This window comes from Protomyctophum parallelum (genome assembly GCF_964188405.1).
Source record: "Protomyctophum parallelum genome assembly, chromosome: 12".
Classification (NCBI taxonomy): domain Eukaryota; kingdom Metazoa; phylum Chordata; class Actinopteri; order Myctophiformes; family Myctophidae; genus Protomyctophum; species Protomyctophum parallelum.
This window is the reverse complement of record NC_139712.1, coordinates 12,379,581-12,402,053: the sequence shown is the minus strand read 5'-3', so window position 1 is coordinate 12,402,053 and position 22,473 is coordinate 12,379,581. Positions and strand designations below refer to the sequence as shown.

General features: G+C 44.2%; 1 protein-coding gene across 1 annotated transcript; it reads left to right on the top strand.

Moving 5' to 3' along the window:
* The first annotated feature begins 164 nt into the window (after positions 1-164).
* LOC310868243 (caveolae-associated protein 4a-like) lies at positions 165-21,861 on the top strand. Its single transcript, XM_083778580.1, has 4 exons — positions 165-425; positions 5,265-5,776; positions 14,589-14,810; positions 16,104-21,861. The coding sequence occupies exons 2-4, from the start codon at positions 5,426-5,428 to the stop codon at positions 16,491-16,493; spliced, it is 963 nt and encodes a 320-aa protein (XP_083634706.1). The 5' UTR covers positions 165-425; positions 5,265-5,425; the 3' UTR covers positions 16,494-21,861.
* Positions 21,862-22,473: the final 612 nt, after the last annotated feature.

Here is a 22,473-nt window from a genome sequence, read left to right as displayed (position 1 = left end):
AACCATTCAACTCCCCCCCCTCCCCCCTGTCACCCCCCCCCCTCCCCCCTGTCACCCCCCCCCCCTCCCCCCTGTCACCCCCTTGTCACCCCCCCCCCCCCTCCAGGGTGGAGTCAATCAGCTGGTCAGATCAGTTTCAGACTCCACAGGCAGAGAGAGAGAGAGAGAGAGAGAGAGAGAGAGAGAGATTTCTGTCTGTCTGTCCCTCCGTCCATTTTGTTGGATCTACTCCTTCTCCTTCTTCATGCCTCAGCCTTCTTCCACCTCCTCCTTCTCCACCTCCTCTTCCTCCTCTTCCTCCTCAGTCTCTCCCTGACCTCCTTCTCCTTCAGCTCCTTACCGGCCTGACACCTCGTCTCCTCTCCTCTCCTCTCCTCTCCTCACACAGCGTTTGGACTTCAGTTCCAGACAAAACCACTCAGGAGGTGAGATTCAACAAAACTGTGTTGTTTTGCTTTTGTTTGTTTTTTTAGTTCCAGCCATTATTTGTTCTTGCTTTAACTGTAATAGCTCTGGATTAAACCATATATATAGCTATTGAAAAATTGGAAGATCTACAAGCTCGTATAGAGCGCTATATAGGCCTACAAGCTTGTAGATCTGCTACACGGCGCAAATCTTTGAGCGTATATTCTTTCAGAGCGAAACGTTTTTAACTCGAATCTTTGAACGTATATTCTTTCAGAGCGAAGGTTTTTAACTCAAATCTTTGAACGTATATTCCTTCAGAGCGAACGTTTTTAACTCAAATCTTTGAACGTATATTCTTTCAGAGCGAAGGTTTTTAACTCAGATCTTTGAATGTATATTCTTTCAGAGCGAACGTTTTTAACTCAAATCTTTGAACGTATATTCTTTCAGAGCGAACGTTTTTAACTCAAATCTTTGAACGTATATTCCTTCAGAGCGAACGTTTTCGACTCAAATCTTTGAGCGTATATTCCTTCAGAGCGAACGTTTTTAACTCAAATCTTTACTTCTGGGGGGAAGGGGGGGGGGGGGGGGGGGGGTCCCTGGGGGGGGGTCCCTGGAATAACACATGTTCAGTCGGGGGTCCAGGACCAATTTCCTACAATTTCTGGGGGTCCTTGACATGAAATAGTGTGAGAACCACCCTGGCATAATTATATAGAAACATATAGGGTTGTCTCTGTCATGATTTAGAAGACATTTGTAGAATTCGGCACAAACACATTCTGGACGGGAACCCCTTTTTGGTGTCTTAACTAAGCATCATGTCATGCTTTAGCTATTGAAAAATAGCAGACCTATACGAGCTCGTAGCGGTCTGCTATTTTTGAACAATCGTGAAAATGCGGCACACATCTTTCAATATATATTTTTTCAGATGACTTTTTTATTAAATTTCGACGTCATGGCCTAAAATGGATCAAGTACATTCCTGAGGTATTCATATTAAAGTACAGTACAGTAACTTAAAGTACAGTAGTTATATTTATTAAAGTACAGTACAGTACTTAAGTACAGCAGTGAGGTATATTTATTAAAGGCTAAAGGTGCCGTGCTGATGTCGTAAGGCCTGTATTCTTAGCCGCCGTGCGCCGAGAATAGCCGACGTGAAAGGCTGCAGGCGCTTGGAGATCGGCTATTTTCGTCCCGAGCACAGCAGTGTTGTGTTCGTCGACTAAAACTAAGACTAAAAATGTTCGTCGACTACCTTTTTTCACTGACAAAACACTAATGGAAACTAAATGAAAACTATAAGCTACGATGACTAAAACTAAGACTAAATATACTGACAATTTCGTCAACAAATAAAAACGAGACTAAAATGTTAGGAAGGGACTAGTGGACAAGAGATCCAGTATAAGTCATTTTACACTTGGTTGCATGCTGAAAATAGCCGATCTACAAGCTCACAACGCGTCGCTACGCGACGCGTTGTGAGCTTGTAGATCAGCTATTTTCAGCAAGTGTAAAAACACTCATTACGACGGCATCAAGACCCGCCAAAATACATTTTAGTCGACTAAATGAACTGTAGATTTAGTCGACTAAAATCTTATGACATTTAGTCGACTAAATTTCGACATTTCCAGGTGACTAAAATGTGACTAAAACTAAATGAAGTTTCAGTCCAAAGACTATGACTAGACTAAAATAGAAATTTGCTGCCAAAAACAACACTGGAGCACAGAATGACTCGTCTTCTTACTTAGGCACCGTTTTACACCAGCCTGAGTCAGATTCCTTGGAATCGGATCGGTTTAAATACGTCTAAACACACATAGAACATGTTACATTGGATCCGATTTGAATCTGAAATTGCGACTTAGTTGAGCCACATTCGGAGGTTGGTTTTCAAATCTGATTTCAGGACGGAGATCCGTCTCGGTCTGAACTCGTCACAGAGCATGCAGTACTCTGATCTAAATCGGATTCCAATGTGACTTGTTTGTGTTTAGACTAATTTAAATGAATCGGGTCCCAATCTGGATGTATGTGGCACAGATCAGATTCAATCTGGATGTATGTCGCACAGAGATCAGATTCAATCTGGATGTATGTCGCACAGATCAGAAGATTCAATCTGGATGTATGTCGCACAGAGATCTGATTCAATCTGGATGTATGTCGCACAGAGATCTGATTCAATCTGGATGTATGTCGCACAGAGATCAGATTCAATCTGGATGTATGTCGCACAGAGATCTGATTCAATCTGGATGTATATGGCACAGAGATCAGATTCAATCTGGATGTATGTCGCACAGAGATCAGATTCAATCTGGATGTATGTCGCACAGAGATCAGATTCAATCTGGATGTATGTCGCACAGAGATCAGATTCAATCTGGATGTATGTCACACAGAGATCTGATTCAATCTGGATGTATGTCGCACAGAGATCAGATTCAATCTGGATGTATGTCGCACAGAGATCTGATTCAATCTGGATGTATATGGCACAGAGATCAGATTCAATCTGGATGTATGTCGCACAGAGATCAGATTCAATCTGGATGTATGTCGCACACAGATCAGATTCAATCTGGATGTATGTGGCACAGAGATCAGATTCAATCTGGATGTATGTGGCACAGAGATCTGATTCAATCTGGATGTATGTTGCAGAGATCTGATTCATGCTGGATTCGGCTGCCGGTCTGAACTTGCGGTCACCTGCAAATGTGTGAACGGTCGGGCTGGCCTCTGGAAGATCAGATTTGAGAAATAAATCAGTTTTGAATAAGATGTGACTGGATGTGACTGCAGTCTAAATGTATCTTATTGGATGTGAGGCAGTGTTGTTTTTGGCAGCACATTTCTATTTTAGTTCAGTCATATAGTCTTTGGACTGAAACTTCATTTAGTTTTAGTCACATTTTAGTCACCTGGAAATGTCTTAGTGTTAGTCTAGTTTTAGTCGACTAAATGTCATAAGATTTTAGTCGACTAAATCTACAGGTGATTTAGTCGACTAAAATGTGTTTTGGTGGGCCTTGATGCAGTCGTAATGAGTGTTTTTACACTTGCTGAAAATAGCCGATCTACAAGCTGATCAGCTATTTTCAGCATGCAACCAAGTGTAAAATGACTTATACTGGATCTCTTGTCCACTAGTCCCTTCCTAACATTTTAGTCTAGTTTTTATTTGTTGACGAAATTGTCAGTATATTTAGTTTTAGTCATCATAGATAGTTTTCATTTAGTTTCCATTTAGTTTTCGTCAGTGGAAAAAGGTAGTCGACGAACATTTTTCGTCTTAGTTTTAGTCGACGAAAACAACACTGGATGTGAGTGCAGTCTAAATGTATATCTTATTGGATGTGACTACGGTCTTAGTTCTACTGGATCTCTGCTCCCTGACATGTTAGTCTAGTTTTTATTTGTTGACAAATTGCTAATATATTTAGTCATACAGTTTCAGTCATCATATTGTTTCATTCAGTTTTCCTTTCGATACATTTTCGTCATTGTTTTATAGTCTACCAAAATGTACACTGAATTCATAACAATAGCAGAAAAAGTAGCCGATCTACAAGACCACAACTCTGCGGTGCAAGGCCATGATCTGGTGTTATAGGTCTGTGAGCTTGGATATATTTTAATTACATTGTTTTTCTTTTGACAACTGGGCTGTGAAATGGAACAGCGGCAATTTGCTTTTCTTTGTGTTGTCGTTATACACGCGATTACATAATTTAATTAATTAGTAAAGCACTAACGACCCGACCTTCGACCTTTTGAGTAAATTGTTACCGGTACTTAGTTAAATCTTTATTTTATTTTTATTTTATTTCAGCTAACAGTGAACTAAAAACCATTGGCTCTTCTTATTGGTGTGGGTTTTTTGGCCAGTAGTGATCATGTGACCGTCATGTGATCCCGAAGGTTTATTTCGATTGGAACGTTTTGACAGCTGCCATTGTATTGGCCCGTCAACGGATGATGTCATTGGTGCTTTCATTAACAGCTGTCATTGGACGTTTTAACTCCAAACAGCTGTTTCAATCAGAGCGCTCCTATAGACGCGCAGACTTAGAGGGGTACAACCCATAAGCACTCTTTATAGCTATAGTGGAGATGAGGTGTATCTTTGTTCAACAACACGTCATGGCTGTGTTGTTGAACACACACACACACACACACACACACACACACACACACACACAGCTTAACGTCATGGCTGTGTTGTTGAACACACACACAGCTTAACGTCATGGCTGTGTTGTTGAACACACACACAGCTTAACGTCATGGCTGTGTTGTTGAACACACACACAGCTTAACGTCATGGCTGTCTGTCTGTCTGTCTGTCTGTCTGTCTGTCTGTCTGTCTGTCTGTCTGTCTGTCTGTCTGTCTGTCTGCCTGCCTGCCTGCCTGCCTGCCTGCCTGCCTGCCTGCCTGCCTGCCTGCCTGCCTGCCTGCCTGCCTGCCCACCTCTCTCTCTTTCTTTGTCTCTGTATCTCTCACATGCATTAATGAATGCATCCATCCATCCATCCATCCATCCATCCATCCATCCATCCATCCATTCATTCATTCATTCATCCATCCATCCATCCATCCATCCATCCATTCATTCATTCATTCATCCATCCATACATCCATACATCCATCCATCTATTCATTCATCCATTCATCTATTAATTCATTCATTCATCTATTCATCCATCCATCCATCCATCCATCCATCCATCCATCCATCCATCCATCCATCCATCCATCCATCCATCCATCCATCCATCCATCCATCCATCCATCCATTCATTCATTCATTCATTCTGATCTCTTCCAGATCTCCAAACCCCACCAGAAGACCACCTCGTCTCTCCACAAACCATTTCGACACATAAACCAACATCGTCGATAACAACAACAACCTCCATATCGGGTCCAGCCAGCCGGCCAATAGGATAACATAACCTCCATATCGGGTCCAGCCAGCCGGCCAATAGGATGACGGACAGAGGACTGGAGGAAGGCGCGGCGGGCGGCATCATGGCGCTGCTGGAGCGCGTGGCGGGCCTGATGGAGGGCGTGAGCGCCACCCAGGGGCGCATGGAGGCGCGGCAGCTGGCGCTGGAGGCCACGGTGAAGGGCGTGGCCGACGACGTGGTCAAGCTGAGCGCCGGGCACGCGGACACGTCGGCGGCCGTGGCGCGGCTGCTGGAGAAGACGCGCAAGGTGTCGTGCCACCTGAAGGACGTCCGCGTGCGCGTCGAGACCCAGAACCTACGCGTCAAGAAGGTGGAGGCGTCGCAGGCCGACCTGCTGGCCAAGAACAAGTTCAGGGTGGTCATCTACCAGGTAACGTAGACTAGTTCACCTGGACCACTAACTAGTTCATCTATAACTAGTCCATCTACAGGTAACGTAGACTAGTTCACCTGGACCACTAACTAGTTCATCTATAACTAGTCCATCTACAGGTAACGTAGACTAGTTCACCTAGACCACTAACTAGTCCATCTATAACTAGTCCATCTACAGGTAACGTAGACTAGTTCACCTAGACCACTAACTAGTCCATCTATAACTAGTCCATCTACAGGTAACGTAGACTAGTTCACCTAGACCACTAACTAGTCCATCTATAACTAGTCCATCTACAGGTAACGTAGACTAGTTCACCTAGACCACTAACTAGTCCATCTATAACTAGTCCATCTACAGGTAACGTAGACTAGTTCACCTAGACCACTAACTAGTTAATCTATAACTAGTCCATCTACAGGTAAAAGAACAAGTTCAGGGTGGTCATCTACCAGGTAAAGCCCAACACACACCGGCTCCGTCCGACGTGGCGCGCGCGTCGGACGCCGCCGGTGTGCGATAGGTTCATTGAAAAGAACGGAGGCGGCTGTTTTGACGCGCGGCGTTCGCAGACGGTGTGGGAGGCCCTTTAGAGAACTAACTAACTAGTTAACCCCCTTATGGCCGTTTGACGTATTGACGTAATTAATCAATAAATCCCTCATGGCCGGTGACGCTATTGACGTAAACGTTTAATTCCCTATAAACGGGAGCTTAATGTAGCAACCTTTAGCTTGTTTGGCTAACGACCGATGTAATATGCTGTACCTAAAACCGGACGAAATCCTCGCGTGCACGCTCTCGCACACACGCGTGCGAGCAGCGAGTAATTTGAGTAATTTGACTTAGATATTAAAATAAGCGATGATGGCTTAGCATCCCGGACATCTGACTGTGCAACACAGTGCAAAAAGCTAGCGGATGTTGTGATCAGCTGACAGGAAATCACATTGCCAGATTCCCTCTATTCGGTCAAAATCGGCATAACGGTGAAGTTACCGCCACCATCAGGACTCGATGTCTAATACTATAGGATCACTGTGTTAGAATGAGACTAAACATATGCATAGTTCAGGTAGATTAAAGGCACAGTCCACTGTTAACTAAACATGTGAATAGTGCAGGTAGATTAAAGGTACAATCCACTGTTAATTAAACATATGAATAGTGCAGGTAGATTAAAGGCACAGTCCACTGTTAACTAAACATGTGAATAGTGCAGGTAGATTAAAGGCACAGTCCACTGTTGATTAAACATATGAATAGTGCAGGTAGATTAAAGGTACAATCCACTGTTGATTAAACATATGAATAGTGCAGGTAGATTAAAGGCACAGTCCACTGTTAATTAAACATATGAATAGTGCAGGTACATTAAAGGCACAGTCCACTGTGAATTAAACATATGAATAGTGCAGGTAGATTAAAGGCACAATCCACTGTTAATTAAACATGTGAATAGTGCAGGTAGATGAAAGGCACAATCCACTGTTAATTAAACATATGAATAGTGCAGGTAGATTAAAGGCACAATCCACTGTTAATTAAACATAATGAATAGTGCAGGTAGATTAAAGGCACAACCCACTGTTAATTAAACATGTGAATAGTGCAGGTAGATTAAAGGCACAATCCACTGCTAATTAAACATATAATAGTGCAGGTAGATTAAAGGCACAGTCCACTGTTAATTAAACATATGAATAGTGCAGGTAGATTAAAGGCACAGTCCACTGTGAATTAAACATATGAATAGTGCAGGTAGATTAAAGGCACAGTCCACTGTTAATTAAACATATGGATAGTGCAGGTAGATTAAAGGCACAGTCCACTGTGAATTAAACATATGAATAGTGCGTTGAAACGGTTGTAACAACATCAGGGTAACGGTTGCTTGTTGGGGTTAGGACTAAATTTAGACGCATTCTGAAACTCTGCCTGCAGGGGGGATGCTGTGGGTCAGAGGTCATATCTGATGGTCAAAGGTCATCAGGTCATATCTCTGCCTGCTATGAATACAGTATCAGTTTTAGTTATACAGGTGGTTGTGTTAGCTGTTTGCTAGGTGGTTGTGTTAGCTGTTTGCTAGGTGGTTGTGTTAGTTGTTTGCTAGGTGGTTGTGTTAGCTGTTTGCTAGGTGGTTGTGTTAGCTGTTTGCTAGGTGGTTGTGTTAGCTGTTTGCTAGGTGGTTGTGTTAGCTGTTTGCTATAGGTGGTTGTGTTAGCTGTTTGCTAGGTGGTTGTGTTAGCTGTTTGCTATAGGTGGTTGTGTTAGCTGTTTTCTAGTTGGTTGTGTTAGCTGTTTGCTATAGGTGGTTGTGTTAGCTGTTTGCTAGGTGGTTGTGTTCGCTGTTTGCTAGGTGGTTGTGTTAGCTGACAGGCTCTCAGTCAAATCTGGTCACATATAACGCTACAGTTCCAGACCCACAGGAACGCACCCAGGGGGCCGGCCTGATTTCGGCGAGCCGCCACCATGTCCGAAACGGTTGAGAAATGACAGAGTTACCGTGTGGGGGTCCCTCTATACTGTACCCTCTACTGTACTGTCTAACATTCATTAGAAGGACAATATCAGCCACCAGAAGCAGAGACGTGTGTTTTCAATGATTCTAACGGTCATTAGAAGGACCTTACCCTTTCAAACATACTGTAACATATACAGTATAATAATAACATACTGTAGCAACATATGTAGCCAAATTTGACTGAGGGATTGCCATTGGATTTCTTTTTTTACTTTTTAGTTTCTTCATGTCATATGGAAGCGGGGAATCATAGCTTCAAATTGACATATTGGTTGTTCAGTTTGACCCACCAGTTTTGGAGATATGGCTTATAGAGTAATGTCTGGCAGAGAAACAGAGAGTTGAGAAAACAGGCTTGAAAATGTTCACTTCTGTTGACTCTAACAATACACCTAGCTACATGTTTAAACATTTATTTCATATTTACATGTCTTCTGTGGTCTCTAACATTACACCTAGCTACATGTTTAAGCATTTATTTCATATTTACATGTATTCTGTGGTCTCTAACATTACACCTAGCTACATGTTTAAGCATTTATTTCATATTTACATGTCTTCTGTGGTCTCTAACCTTACACCTAGCTACAGTACATGTTTAAGCATTTATTTCATATTTACATGTCTTCTGTGGTCTCTAACATTACACCTAGCTACATGTTTAATCATTTATTTCATATTTACAGGTCTTCTGTGGTCTCTAACATTACACCTAGCTACATGTTTAAGCATTTATTTCATATTTACAGGTCTTCTGTGGTCTCTAACATTACACCTAGCTACATGTTTAAGCATTTATTTCATATTACATGTCTTCTGTGGTCTCTAACATTACACCTAGCTACATGTTTAAGCATTTATTTCATATTTACATGTCTTCTGTGGACTCTAACATTACACCTAGCTACATGTTTAATCATTTATTTCATATTTACAGGTCTTCTGTGGTCTCTAACATTACACCTAGCTACATGTTTAAGCATTTATTTCATATTTACAGGTCTTCTGTGGTCTCTAACATTACACCTAGCTACATGTTTAAGCATTTATTTCATATTTACAGGTCTTCTGTGGTCTCTAACATTACACCTAGCTACATGTTTAAGCATTTATTTCATATTTACATGTCTTCTGTGGTAACATTACACCTATAGCTACATGTTTAAGCATTTATTTCATATGTATACATGTTGATTTCAGCTCTGACATTTATTCCAGACATGCTCTCGTATGTGAGGAGTCTGCCTGTGATATTAACTCATTTTGGATTAAAAAAAAAGAAAAGCTGAAGGCTGCACGATGACAGGCTCTTAGTAAAATCTGGTCACATATAACATATAACGCTACAGGTCTCCTCAGAATATAGGAATGTTGGGGTTCCAATTGGTTAATGTACAAAAACAATCACACCCGTGTGAAGTGAGGGGCGCTCTTATCGTCATACGTACATCAGCATACATCATCTCATGAACAACTGAATGTATATGTGGTTAGTAGCCCATCTACTCGTCTACAGATGACGTACATTTTCCATTCGTTTAATGTTTATTTGTATTTTTTTATAATTTTTATCCCACGATTTTGTAACCCATTTTTCACCCCTGTGTCAATTATCTAATGTGATCCTGGGCTCTACACACCCTCCACCAACCTAGTCCCCATATATGGGGGACAAGGGGAGAGCAACGGACTTGAACTCATGCTTCCTTCATGCCTGAGTGTCCAAGTTGCTCCTTTACACCTGACAGGGGGGAGTTTCCCTGGTTGGACGTAGCACGTGGAAGGAACACGTTATTCCGACCGTTTGGTTGGAATAACATAACATAACATTCCAATCGTTTAATGTTTGCGTTGCCACAAATTGACGTCATATTTGGCGGACATTTGACTTAATCTGTCCTTTCATTGTCAATGGAAAATATGTGTGTGAAAAAGAGAAGGAAGTTCCTTCCTTTAGTATAGCTGTGAGGACCCCCTAGGGATCCTCGACCCCCCGTTTGAAGACCCCTGGGGTAGATTGTGACCCGGTCAGAAGATGTCAGGACTCATGACTCAGATGGGGGGCTGGGGGGGGGGGGGGGGGGGTTGGACTTCATGACCCCCCCCCCCCCCCCCCTCAGTGACATCAGAATCCAGGTCATCAGGTTCCTCTTGGCACCGGGCGCTATGCGGCGGCCATTTTGTTTGGAGAGCCTGACCCAGATAGTGCATTCTGACACGTCGAGGAAACGCACGCACGCACGCACGCACGCACACAGAGCAGAGCAGTTACTTAATCAATAATCAAGGAAATACTTTGAACTATCCTACAGTAAAGCTGAATGTTACTTTAGCAAACTAAAACAATAAACTGACACAGGAAGGTGTTTTCAAAAAGAAAAAGCTGAATGCCCAAATTGTGGCTTGGAGAGAGATGAAGCAGGGACCCCTAAAGACCCCTAAAGACCTGTTCATACTCCACTTTTAGGTGATAAGGTCATGTTGTAGTTTTAGTAAAAACAGAGAGATGTGTTTGGGTGAGCGGTGAGTCTCTTACCACCGCGGCTCAGTGACATCATGTTGTAGTTTTAGTAAAAACAGAGAGATGTGTTTGGGTGAGCGGTGAGTCTCTTACGACCGCGGCTCAGTGACGTCATGTTGTAGTTTTAGTAAAAACAGAGAGATGTGTTTGGGCTCAGTGACGTCATGTTGTAGTTTTAATAAAAACAGAGAGATGTGTTTGGGTGAGCGGTGAGTCTCTTTACTCTTACCACCGCGGCTCAGTGACGTCATGTTGTAGTTTTAGTAAATACAGAGAGATGTGTTTGGGGTGAGCAGAGAGTCTCTTACCACTGCGGCTCAGTGACGTCATGTTGTAGTTTTAGTAAAAACAGAGAGATGTGTTTGGGCTCAGTGACGTCATGTTGTAGTTTTAGTGGAAGAGGTGTGTTTGGGGTGAGCGGTGAGTCTCTTACCACCGCGGCTCAGTGACGTCATGTTGTAGTTCTAGTAAAAACAGAGAGATGTGTTTGGGTGAGCGGTGAGTCTCTTACCACCGCGGCTCAGTGACGTCATGTTGTAGTTTTAGTAAAAACACAGAGATGTGTTTTGGATGAGCGGTGAGTTTCTTACCACCGCGGCTCAGTGATGTCATGTTGTAGTTTTAGTAAAAACACAGAGATGTGTTTTGGATGAGCGGTGAGTTTCTTACCACCGCGGCTCAGTGATGTCATGTTGTAGTTTTAGTAAAAACAGAGAGGTGTGTTTGGGGTGAGCGGTGAGTCTCTTACCACCGCGGCTCAGTGAACGTCATGTTGTAGTTTTAGTAAAAACAGAGAGGTGTGTTTGGGGTTAGAGGGGAGTCTCTTACCACCGCGGCTCAGTGACGTCATGTTGTAGTTTTAGTAAAAACAGAGAGATGTGTTTGTGTTTCTGTAGCACCTCTGAGGACCCCCTGTTGAAGACCCCTGCTGCTCTGTACCGTCTGTAATACTTGGCAAATCTCTTTGCTGAAAATAGCAGATCTCCAAACACACAATGCAAATTTGTAGTTGCTCTGCATTGTGAGCTTGTATATTTTGCCATTTGCTGCTCACACACCCACTCTGTGTGTGTGTGTGTGTGTGTGTGTGCCTGTGTGTGTGTGTGTGTGTGTGTGTGTGTGTGTGTGTGTGTGTGTGTGTGTGTGTGTGTGCCTGTGTGTGTGTGTGCGTGCGTGCCTGCATGTGTGTGTGTGTGTGTGTGTGATGGCGCCAGCTGCAGTGCGCTGACATTAGGAGGTTATTCTGAGAGTGGGCGGAGTCACAACATGCTGCACGTCCTTATATGGCGCGTCACAGCCCCGCCCCCTTTCAGAACCACGACGGCACCAGGAAATAAACCCCCATTCATTTGTTTTTTTTACCCCATAGACGTTTTAGAAAGTATTTATTTAACCCATTTTGGTGTTATAGCATCATGTTATGCTTTAGCTATTGAAAAATATCAGATCTACAAGCTCATAGCGCGCCACCGAGTGGCTTGTACAGCTTGTAGGTCTGCTATTTTTGAAAAATCGAAGTAACGACTGACATTTTTAGAATCTGATCTCAGGTCAGAATGGGTTCATCAGACCAGTGTGTGTCCAGTGGAAACCTCGTATGAATCTGATCTCAGGTCAGAATGGGTTAAAGACCTGTAAGTATTTATTTAAAGACCTGTAAGCGTCGGACAAAGACATGAACTTGGATCATGACAATAAACATATTCTTTTGGGGCCGAACTAAATCATTAGAAAGAATCAAACACTTTTTTAAAGTACCCCTTTGGGTGTTTTAAGCATTACAGTGTGTTTTACTTTAGCTATTGAAAAATAGCAGATCTACTGCGAGCTTGTAGATCTGCTATTTTTTAAATATCGGGAAAATGTGTGGGGGGGTCCTTGGAACTACATACTTTCAGAAGGGGGTCGGCAGCCAATTACATATCATTGTTGGGGTCCTTGACATGAAATAGTTTGAGAACCACTGATATAGAAACATGAGGTTTTAACCCTGTGAGAACCACTGATATAGAAACATGAGGTTTTAACCCTGTGAGAACCACTGACATAGAAACATGATGTTTAACCCTGTGAGAACCACTGATATAGAAACATGAGGTTTTAACCCTGTGAGAACCACTGATATAGAAACATGAGGTTTTAACCCTGTGAGAACCACTGATATAGAAACATGAGGTTTAACCCTGTGAGAACCACTGATATAGAAACATGAGGGTTTAACCCTGTGAGAACCACTGATATAGAAACATGAGGTTTAACCCTGTGAGAACCACTGATATAGAAACATGAGGTTTAACCCTGTGAGAACCACTGATATAGAAACATGAGGTTTTAACCCTGTGAGAACCACTGATATAGAAACATGAGGGTTTAACCCTGTGAGAACCACTGATATAGAAACATGAGGTTTAACCCTGTGAGAACCACTGATATAGAAACATGAGGTTTAACCCTGTGAGACCCACTGATATAGAAACATGAGGTTTAACCCTGTGAGAACCACTGATATAGAAACATGAGGTTTAACCCTGTGAGAACCACTGATATAGAAACATGAGGTTTAACCATAGACTGTAAAAAATATGGACAAAGCGTTCCCCGGGTCTAACATGGACGTAAAATGAAGCCTGTAATTCTATGGTAATTCCTGATGTAAATTGCCATATTTCTAGATCCGTTTTGGCCCAGCTGGCCATTGGCTGGCTCCGTTTTGGCCCAGCTGGCCATTGGCTGGCCCAGACAACGAGGCGGGACTTCCCCCCTTCTTCTCCGTTGGTTTTTATTTTGACTCGAGTGGGAGGGGAATCCCGATCATAGACTGTAACAGTAGCCACGCCCCTCAGAACATACGCGACTTTATGGTCATTGTTTTTATTAATGGGACCATAATTTTCCAAAAAGAATATTATGACATTAGAAATGAGACTTTAAACTAGTGACTGGAAGCAGAAAGTATTCATGACCATGTTTATTAAGGTAATACAGTCTAGGTGAAGTTGGGCCCAAATACATGGACTTCTATGGGGCTATTGGTTTTTCTGGGTCCAATGACAGCGCCACAACAGGCCATTATATGAATCGCGATTTCCTTATAGGCTTCACAAAATATCTGTCTGACTGCCCCCCTGGGTTTAACCCTGTGAGAACCACTGATTAGAAACATGAGTTACGTGTTGCTGTTCTGTACTGTGATATGGATTCCCCTGAGTCTGCAAAACTCTGCAATAAAGAATCAATCAATCAAATGTGCGCTCTAGTGACTCTGTGCTCTACAGCACAGGTCTAGGGACTCTGTGCTCTCCAGCGGGGCACCGGTCCGGTATTTCAAAGGGGCTGTTGTGTCTTGCAGGTTACTGCGTTGACTCGGGCGTTGTGTGTGTCTTGCAGGTCACAGCGGTGACTCAGGCGTTGTGTGTGTCTTGCAGGTCACAGCGGTGACTCGGGCGTTGTGTGTCTTGCAGGTCACTGCGGTGACTCGGGAATTGTGTGTCTTGCAGGTCACTGCGGTGACTCGGGCGTTGTGTGTCTTGCAGGTCACATCGGTGACTCGGGCGTTGCGTGTCTTTGCAGGTCACAGCGGTGACTCGGGCGTTGTGTGTCTTGCAGGTCACAGCGGTGACTCGGGCGTTGTGTGTCTTGCAGGTCACTGCGGTGACTCGGGCGTTGTGTGTGTCTTGCAGGTCACTGCGGTGACTCGGGCGTTGTGTGTGTCTTTTCAGGTCACAGCGGTGACTCAGGCGTTGTCGTGTTGTTTCTTGCAGGGAGACCAGGAGGTGAAGTCCGTGCCGGCCGGCAAGGAGCCACTAGAGGGCAGCGGAGGACCAGGGGGCGGGGCCGGGGGAGAAGCCGCGGCGGCGGAGATAGAGGCGGATCACTTTGATCTTCCGCCCGAGTCCGACGAGGAGTACATGGTGGTGGAGGAGAGCGCGGCGGCGGCCGCCCGAGCCAAGAAGTCTGGGCTGACCCGCATCGAGAGCTTTAAGGTAACGACGACCTTTAACCTCTGGAACTTTGAACCTTTTAGAAGTCTGGTCAGCACCCCAATAGAGCGTCGCAGTCCCTCCCCCTTTCAGAACGACGAGTGGCCCAGGAAATAAATCCCAATGCATTCTGACCATAGGCTTTTCTTAAAGTATTTATTTAAAGACGGTTACGCCGCGGACAAAGCCAACTCGGATCGTGACAAATCATGACAATGAACACAATGTTTTGGGCCAAACAAATAATTTATAAGAAGAAAAACAAAACAAATAGTGTTGTCTCCTGCCTTTATTTTCTTCTTTCTAATGATTTGATCGGCCCCAAAATATTGTGTTCATTGTCATGATTTGTCACGATCCGAGTTGTCTTTGTCTGCGGCATAACCGTCTTTAAATAAATACTTTAAGAAATGCCTATGAGGAAAATTAACGCCGATTTCTTTTCCGGGTCTCTCGAGGGGGCGGGACTGCGACGCTCTATAGAGAGCTTTAAGGTGGCCAGTGACCTCTGAACTTTGACATGAGAGAGAAAGTAGATATACACTTCAATACCGGTACTGGTACCAGTCTGTAAAGTGGTACCGGTCTTTAAGGCAGTTTATGCCGATTTTTTTTTAGGGCTAACCTCTCCTATATTCAGCTATTAGTGTAGAATGTTTGTTTTAATACAAACATTAATAATTTTACGTTGACAATGAATGGAGAACTTACGTCATGATGTGTCTGAGCAAATTTGGTATTTTTGTCCTAACACAAATAATTATATTCCCATTGACGAGAAATGATTGTGTTGGAACCCTCCAGGCCACCTTCACCAAGGAGAACATGAGCTGAATTAACCTGACGCTGCCAGATCCAAGAAGCTTGCTACACAAATTTGTTTCACAGCTTATTGGGATCTGGGATCTCGGAAGCAAATTCGATGACGGGGCTGTTCCTTTTTTTCAAGATACATGGTAGATGATTCTTGGATGGGACCGTCTGTCTATCACCGTGTGGGCGTGCAAACACAACCAATCATATTGACGTGTCTATATAGCTTCACAACCGGTTTCGCACATATCCCGCCCTTAGCTCACGCCGATTGGTTCGAACCACGGAGCGGTTCGGTGTCAGCTCAACTCCCTGAGAGATCCCAGATGGTTGCTGTGTTGGGGAACATGGTTACCCAATACCGCCCCCATCTGGCAGGTGTCAGGTTAGAGCTGAATCGATTCCCACTGGGAACCGAACCGCTGGAAAAGGGGTTTCTGATAGAGTAACGTTCTAAACGTGTATGTTTTTTGAACCCTCCAGGCCACCTTCACCAAGGAGAACATGGTGAAGACGCGCGCCGGCCTCGGCAGCAAGGTGAACAAGCTGGGCGAGCGCATCGTGAGCGCGGAGCGCCGCGAGAAGATCCGCCAGTCGGGCGAGCGCCTCAAGCAGTCGGGCGCCCACCTGAGGGAGTCCATGGCCGCCGTGCCCGCCAAGCTCAACCTCAGGAAGGAGCGGACGGTGGCCGAGGGCCAGGAGGTGGCGGCCGACGGCGGCGCCAAGGAGGAGGGGGCCAAGGAGGACGCCGTCTCCGCCCCCGTCCCGCCCCCCAAGGGCGCCCGCAGGGGAACCCCGGAGGAGATGATGGCGGCGCCCGGCGACGAGGGAGACGCGGAAGTCCCCATGTACGACATGAAGCAGCTGTCGTAAAAAAAAAACATAAAAACGAGGACGTAGGTACGCGAGGACACACTAAGGAAGGGGGCCTTTCTCGGCCCCGTCCCTGCTCCCGTTGTTTACGTCGTGTTTAAGGAACCAAGATGGCCGCCTACAGCACCAGGAAGGGGGGGGGGGGGGGGGGGAGGGTAGCGGGGCGCGGTCGTCATATGCCCCTTACTGGGCTGCGTTCACATACACACACATACAAAACATGGCCTGCCAAGTGTCTGACACCTGTCTTGTGTCTGAACACAGCTTTGATGGATGTGTTCTGCCCCCCCCCCCCCCCCCCCCATCAAACAAAAATGTTTGGTTGAACCATATGGGCTTCCATTCGACATGCATTGGAGCGGCCATTAACCCATTCTGACTTGAGATCAGATTCATACGAGGTTTCCACAGGACACACACTGGTCTGATGAACCCATTCTGACCTGAGATCAGATTCTAAAAAATGTCAGTCGTTCTTCGATTTTTCAAAAATAGCAGACCTACAAGCTCGTAGGAGGTGAGCTTGTCGATCTGCTATTTTTCAATAGCTAAAGAATAACATGACGCTAACAACAAAATGGGTTCCCGTTCAGAATGGGTTAAACACAGACACAAGACAGACACAAGACATGGTGTGTCTTGAATGTGTGAACGACGCAGCCCAATGAGGGAATATGTCGACTCCGCCCCGCCCCCTTCCTGGTGCCGCCTGTGGCGGCCATCTTGGATCCTAAACACAATGTAAACCATGGAAGCGGGGGCGGGGCTGAGAAAGGTCCTTATTAACAACAACAACAACGACGACAACAGGCGGCCATTTTTTTTTGTGGTGGGACTAATACGACCGCGGGAGAAGAAGGGAAGTGAAAGAGCGTCGTCCGTCCGTCCGTCCGTCCGCGACGAGAAGGAAATGACGGGAAAGTTTAACGTCGACATGGAAGCGCCCCACCTACCCCCCCCCCCGCCATCCCCCGAGAGGTGGCGCCACCTTGTGTTCTGGTGCACTTTCTGTTATGTATGAAAAGGAAAAGTTGTTTTGACTGTATGAAGGAAGCAGGCTACGACCGACAGGAAACAGGATACGACTGACTGGAAACAGGATACGACCGACTGGAAACAGGATACGACCGACTGGAAACGGGATATACGACCGACAGGAAACAGGATACGACCGACTGGAAACAGGATACGACCGACTGGAAACGGGATATACGACCGACAGGAAACAGGATACGACCGACTGGAAACAGGAAATGGGGCCAGTTAAAATACATAATAATGGACGTTGCAGTCACTGTGGTGTTGTGAAGGGACTCACCAGACTTTTATTTTTTACACACGTGGGCCTTTTGTCACTTTTACTTTGACAGGATTTCATTATTATTATTATTATTAATATTATTGTTTTTTAATAATTATGTTATTGAGAGACATCGACCTGTTCTTGATTGTTATATTGAACTCTGATGCATCCGGAAAACTGTGTCTTAGACTCTTCAACGTCACCTAAATGATCGCCAAATGATCGCCAAATTATCCTCAAATAATCGCCAAATGATCGCCAAATGATCGCCAAATGATCGCCAAATGACCCCCTCCCTTCACCTCATTATAAATGCTTATTGTTCTCGCTCATATTTCATATCGCAGCAGCTCAGGTGTGCCCTAAACTAACCCCCCCCGGTCCCGAGCATTATGCCCGTTTATGGGACTTTACTTATAGACGACGGGCGACACGATGGAACGGAATTATGAAGAGTGTCTAAGACTGACCCTAAGGCAGGCTACTGGTTTACCTGTGAACCTAGTTCACTGTTTAAGACTGACCCTAAGCCAGGCTACTGGTTTACCTGTGAACCTAGTTCACTGTTTAAGACTGACCCTAAGCCAGGCTACTGGTTTACCTGTGAACCTAGTTCACTGTTTAAGACTGACCCTAAGCCAGGCTATTGGTTTACCTGTGAACCTAGTTCACTGAGGCCTTGTTGTGTGTGCGTGCGTGCGTGCGTGCGTGCGTGTGAGTGTGTGCGCGCGTTACTGTAAGTGACTCATGATAGAATCTGCTAAATTCCTAAATTGTGAAATTGTATAAATTGTTAACATATGAAATGAGAACGCGGAGCCTCAGAATTTCCTCTCTGATGATGTTATTAACAATAATAACAATGCGATTTATCTCAAGACTATATCCTGTCAAAGTAAGAGTGGTCTGTAAACATGCAGTTGGTGTTGGATTTAAGTGAATGATATAGCTTTAGAATTATACTACAACTACATTATTTGTTTTGTATTTTTAATGGTTTCTTTCATGACAATAATTTTCATTTGTTTCTACAATTTTCGCTTTTCATTTTGGTTTCATGACGTCAACTACACCTATATGCCTTTTGAAGGCAGCGGTTTGCCGAACGGTTTGCGGAGCGGTCTTGATATCGGAAGGTCGCTAGTTCGTATCCCCTGGACCGGCACGCTAAAATTACCACCGCTGAAGTGCCCTTTGAGCAAGGCATTGACCCCTACCATGAAATGTTCTATGAGCAGGGCCTGGCTGTAAACAAGTTCTTGAGCTTAGTCCAGTTACCCTGGGTAAACATAGTACCTTTCCTTTCCTTAGTCCAGTTACCCTGGGTAAACATGGTACCTTTCCTTTCCTTAGTCCAGTTACCCTGGGTAAACATGGTACCTTTCCTTTCCTTAGTCCAGTTACCCTGGGTAAACATAGTACCTTTCCTTTCCTTAGTCCAGTTACCCTGGGTAAACATAGTACCTTTCCTTTCCTTAGTCCAGTTACCCTGGGTAAACATAGTACCTTTCCTTTCCTTAGTCCAGTTACCCTGGGTAAACATAGTACCTTTCCTTTCCTTAGTCCAGTTACCCTGGGTAAACATAGTACCTTTCCTTCCCTTTAGCTGCAATGAAATCAGGCCAAACAGTGGAAAACTGTGACATCTGCTGGCAAATAATATACCATTGGAATATATAATGTTATTTGCAGGCTGGCTGTCAGCAGGGAAATCAGAGCACCAGTTTGAGCCAGAAATCGACCGGAACACAGAAAATTGGGTGCAATTGAGCTCAGAAAACCTAAATAAAATTAAGAAAAATGTCACAATCCCTTTAATGACTCTATAAATAGTAATTAAACCACATCACTTCACTGCAGACTTTCATGTGGATGAAACGATGAAACGTTTTTTGTTTTTGTTTTGATTCAACCTACGATGGAATTATGGTATGAATTTCAGTATGAATTACAGTATGAATGCTGATGAACCCATTGACCCATGTAGGACACACACACACACACACACACACACACACACACACACACACACACACACACACACACACACACACACACACACTAGGGCTGGGTGCAATAACCGCAATATCGCCATACCGCCGGTATGTAACGCATACCAGCGGTATATCTGGTTCATTACATAAGTTCTAGGCCTAAGGTGTGTTCGTTCTACGCGCGCTCCAGTCATGGCGGCCGCTGTGGGTGTTTGTAACGCGCGCTGCGGTCATGGCGGCCGTTGTGTGTGTGTTCTACGCGCGCTGCGGTCATGGCGGCCGTTGTGTGTGTGTTCTACGCGCGCTGCGGTCATGGCGGCCGTTGTGGGTGTGTTCTACGCGCGCTGCGGTCATGGCGGCCGTTGTGGGTGTGTTCTACGCGCGCTGCGGTCATGGCGGCCGTTGTGGGTGTTTTCTACGCGCGCTGCGGTCATGGCGGCCGTTGTGGGTGTTTTCTACGCGCGCTGCGGTCATGGCGGCCGCTGTGGGTGTTTGTTGCATGCCTGTCGCTTGTGTCGTTCGGGGCGTTGTTAATCCTGCATTACGGTATAGATATTTATTTTCAGAGTTGTTTTTTTGAAAGGCGTTTTGAAAAGATCAACTGTATTTGTTTTGAGTCACTTTGAGAGATAACTGTATTATTAGTGTTGTTATTGTTGTGTGATCATGGAAGTCACTGCATGCGTGCTGTGGACTTATTGCTTCTCTTCGCCGCACCCTAGAATGTAGATATGTTGATGACATCATCAGTGGTGTAAGAAGTACTAACGTTCTTTACTTAAGCGATATTACACAAGAGGGTGTGTTTTAACGTGGTTATTGCCGCGACAGGGATGCGGTCAGGAACGAGACGAAGTCGAGTTCCGCAAGCTTCACTGAAGTGTCAATAATCACGTTAAACCACACCCTCAAGTGTAATATTGCAATTCTACCACAGTTACCCTAAAAACTAAGAAAATCGCTGAAAGAATATATTTTTTTAATGACAGATGTAGTCACTGACTACGACCACAAATGTCCCAAGAAACTATAGCTAGCCTAGCCACCGAGTTTGCTAGCGCTCTGGGAGAACGGAGCAGCTGAATTATTTGTTTTGATTAGGTGGTGAATGGTGCTGGTTTATTAACCCACGGCTATAGAAGGCTGTTTCAACCAATCGGATTGCTTCCTCGAAACGACCTGTGGTAGAATGAAGTATCAATGCTATATAGAGTGCAGAAATACTCCGTAGTCTAAGTAAATAGGAGTACGGAATCTGGTGGCACGGTGCGTGGGTCAGTCGGTAGTGCCCACTGCCCAATGCCCGACCGGTCGGAAATAACGTCCTCCGCCCGGGGGAAACTCCTCCCACCTGCCAGGTGTAAAGAAGCAGCTTTGGACTCTCCTCATGCATTGAAAGGAAGCATGAGGTCAGTCCGCTGCCGCCCCCCCCAGGTTGGGAGAGGAAGTGTAGCGTCCAGGATTACATTAGATAATAATTGACACTGGGTGAAGTTTACAAAATCGCGGGAAAAAAAAAAAAAAATGTCTGGAATTAAAGAGAGAGTAAAAAGCACAAAAGTATTGGTATAAAAATGCACTTAAAGTTTACCAAAAGTAGAAAGTTCCAATGATGCAGAAGAACGTCCCATTTCAGATTTCAGCAAGTTCTCTAATGTAGAAAAAGGTATTGAAATCTTTTGGGGAAATAGCCGATCTACAAGCTCACAATGTGTCGCGATGGCGACACATTGTGAGCTTGTAGATCGGCATATATAGGGCTGAGGTGGTTGGGTATAAAGTATGTTTTTTTTTAATCACGTGTCATAATTTAGGTACACACAACTGGAGTAAAGGTATACTTAGTTACTTTGCACCACTGGTTAATGTTGAATGTTTTTCATGTATATTTCTTTCTATCACTGATTGAAGGTTTGACTGACAGCTGTAAAGAGTATAATGTTATATATTATATAACCCGATATATCTCTGCTGTCGCCGGGCAGAGATACCTGTATGTCTAAACTGTCAACTTTTCATTGACATGAACATGAATAAATAAATAAAAAAACATGTTTTTAGGACAACACAACACTGCCTCGTCATGGTGACTTTGTAGGGGGTGTATAACGATACAGTAACTATAACTGCATCGAAACATCGATTTTAATTTCAAGAATCGAAGGTATATCGAAATGAGAACAGCGACATTGACCACAGGTATGTATCGTATCGTATTGCAATGCAAATAATCGGTATCGAATCGTTTTGCTATTATGAAAACAACCGATTGTATCAATGCTATACATTTTCGTGCGTTGTATTTAGCAATTTTTTGTTTGTTTTTTAAAAAGAGGGGTTTAACTACTTAGCTTAAAATAATGTCAATGTATTTTAAATAGTTACTGTATCGATTTAAGATCATGGAATCTGATCGGATCGCCATAATGAACCAATGTGGTATCGTATCGTCAACCATGTATCGTATCGTCAACAAATTGTCTAGCCGCAATTTGCAACACGAGATCTTTGTTTATAATGGGATGCATCTAGAGTTGCAATAAGTGTCATCCCATTCATCCAAATTGCATCTGCGATCCGCTTGTATTAATTTAAACAACGTTAAACTCTACCAACATTGCAGCTGTAGGGAAACATTGAATTATCCTCTTTCTTTTTTTCTTTAAACTTAAAATTTTATTGA

Coding starts and splice junctions, on each gene's coding strand:
- LOC310868243 (XM_083778580.1), top strand. CDS start 5,426: ATGACGGACAGAGGACTGGAGGAAGGCGCGGCGGGCGGCATCATGGCG. Junction 5,777..14,588: donor TCAGGGTGGTCATCTACCAG/GTAACGTAGACT, acceptor TGTTTCTTGCAG/GGAGACCAGGAGGTGAAGTC. Junction 14,811..16,103: donor CCCGCATCGAGAGCTTTAAG/GTAACGACGACC, acceptor TGAACCCTCCAG/GCCACCTTCACCAAGGAGAA.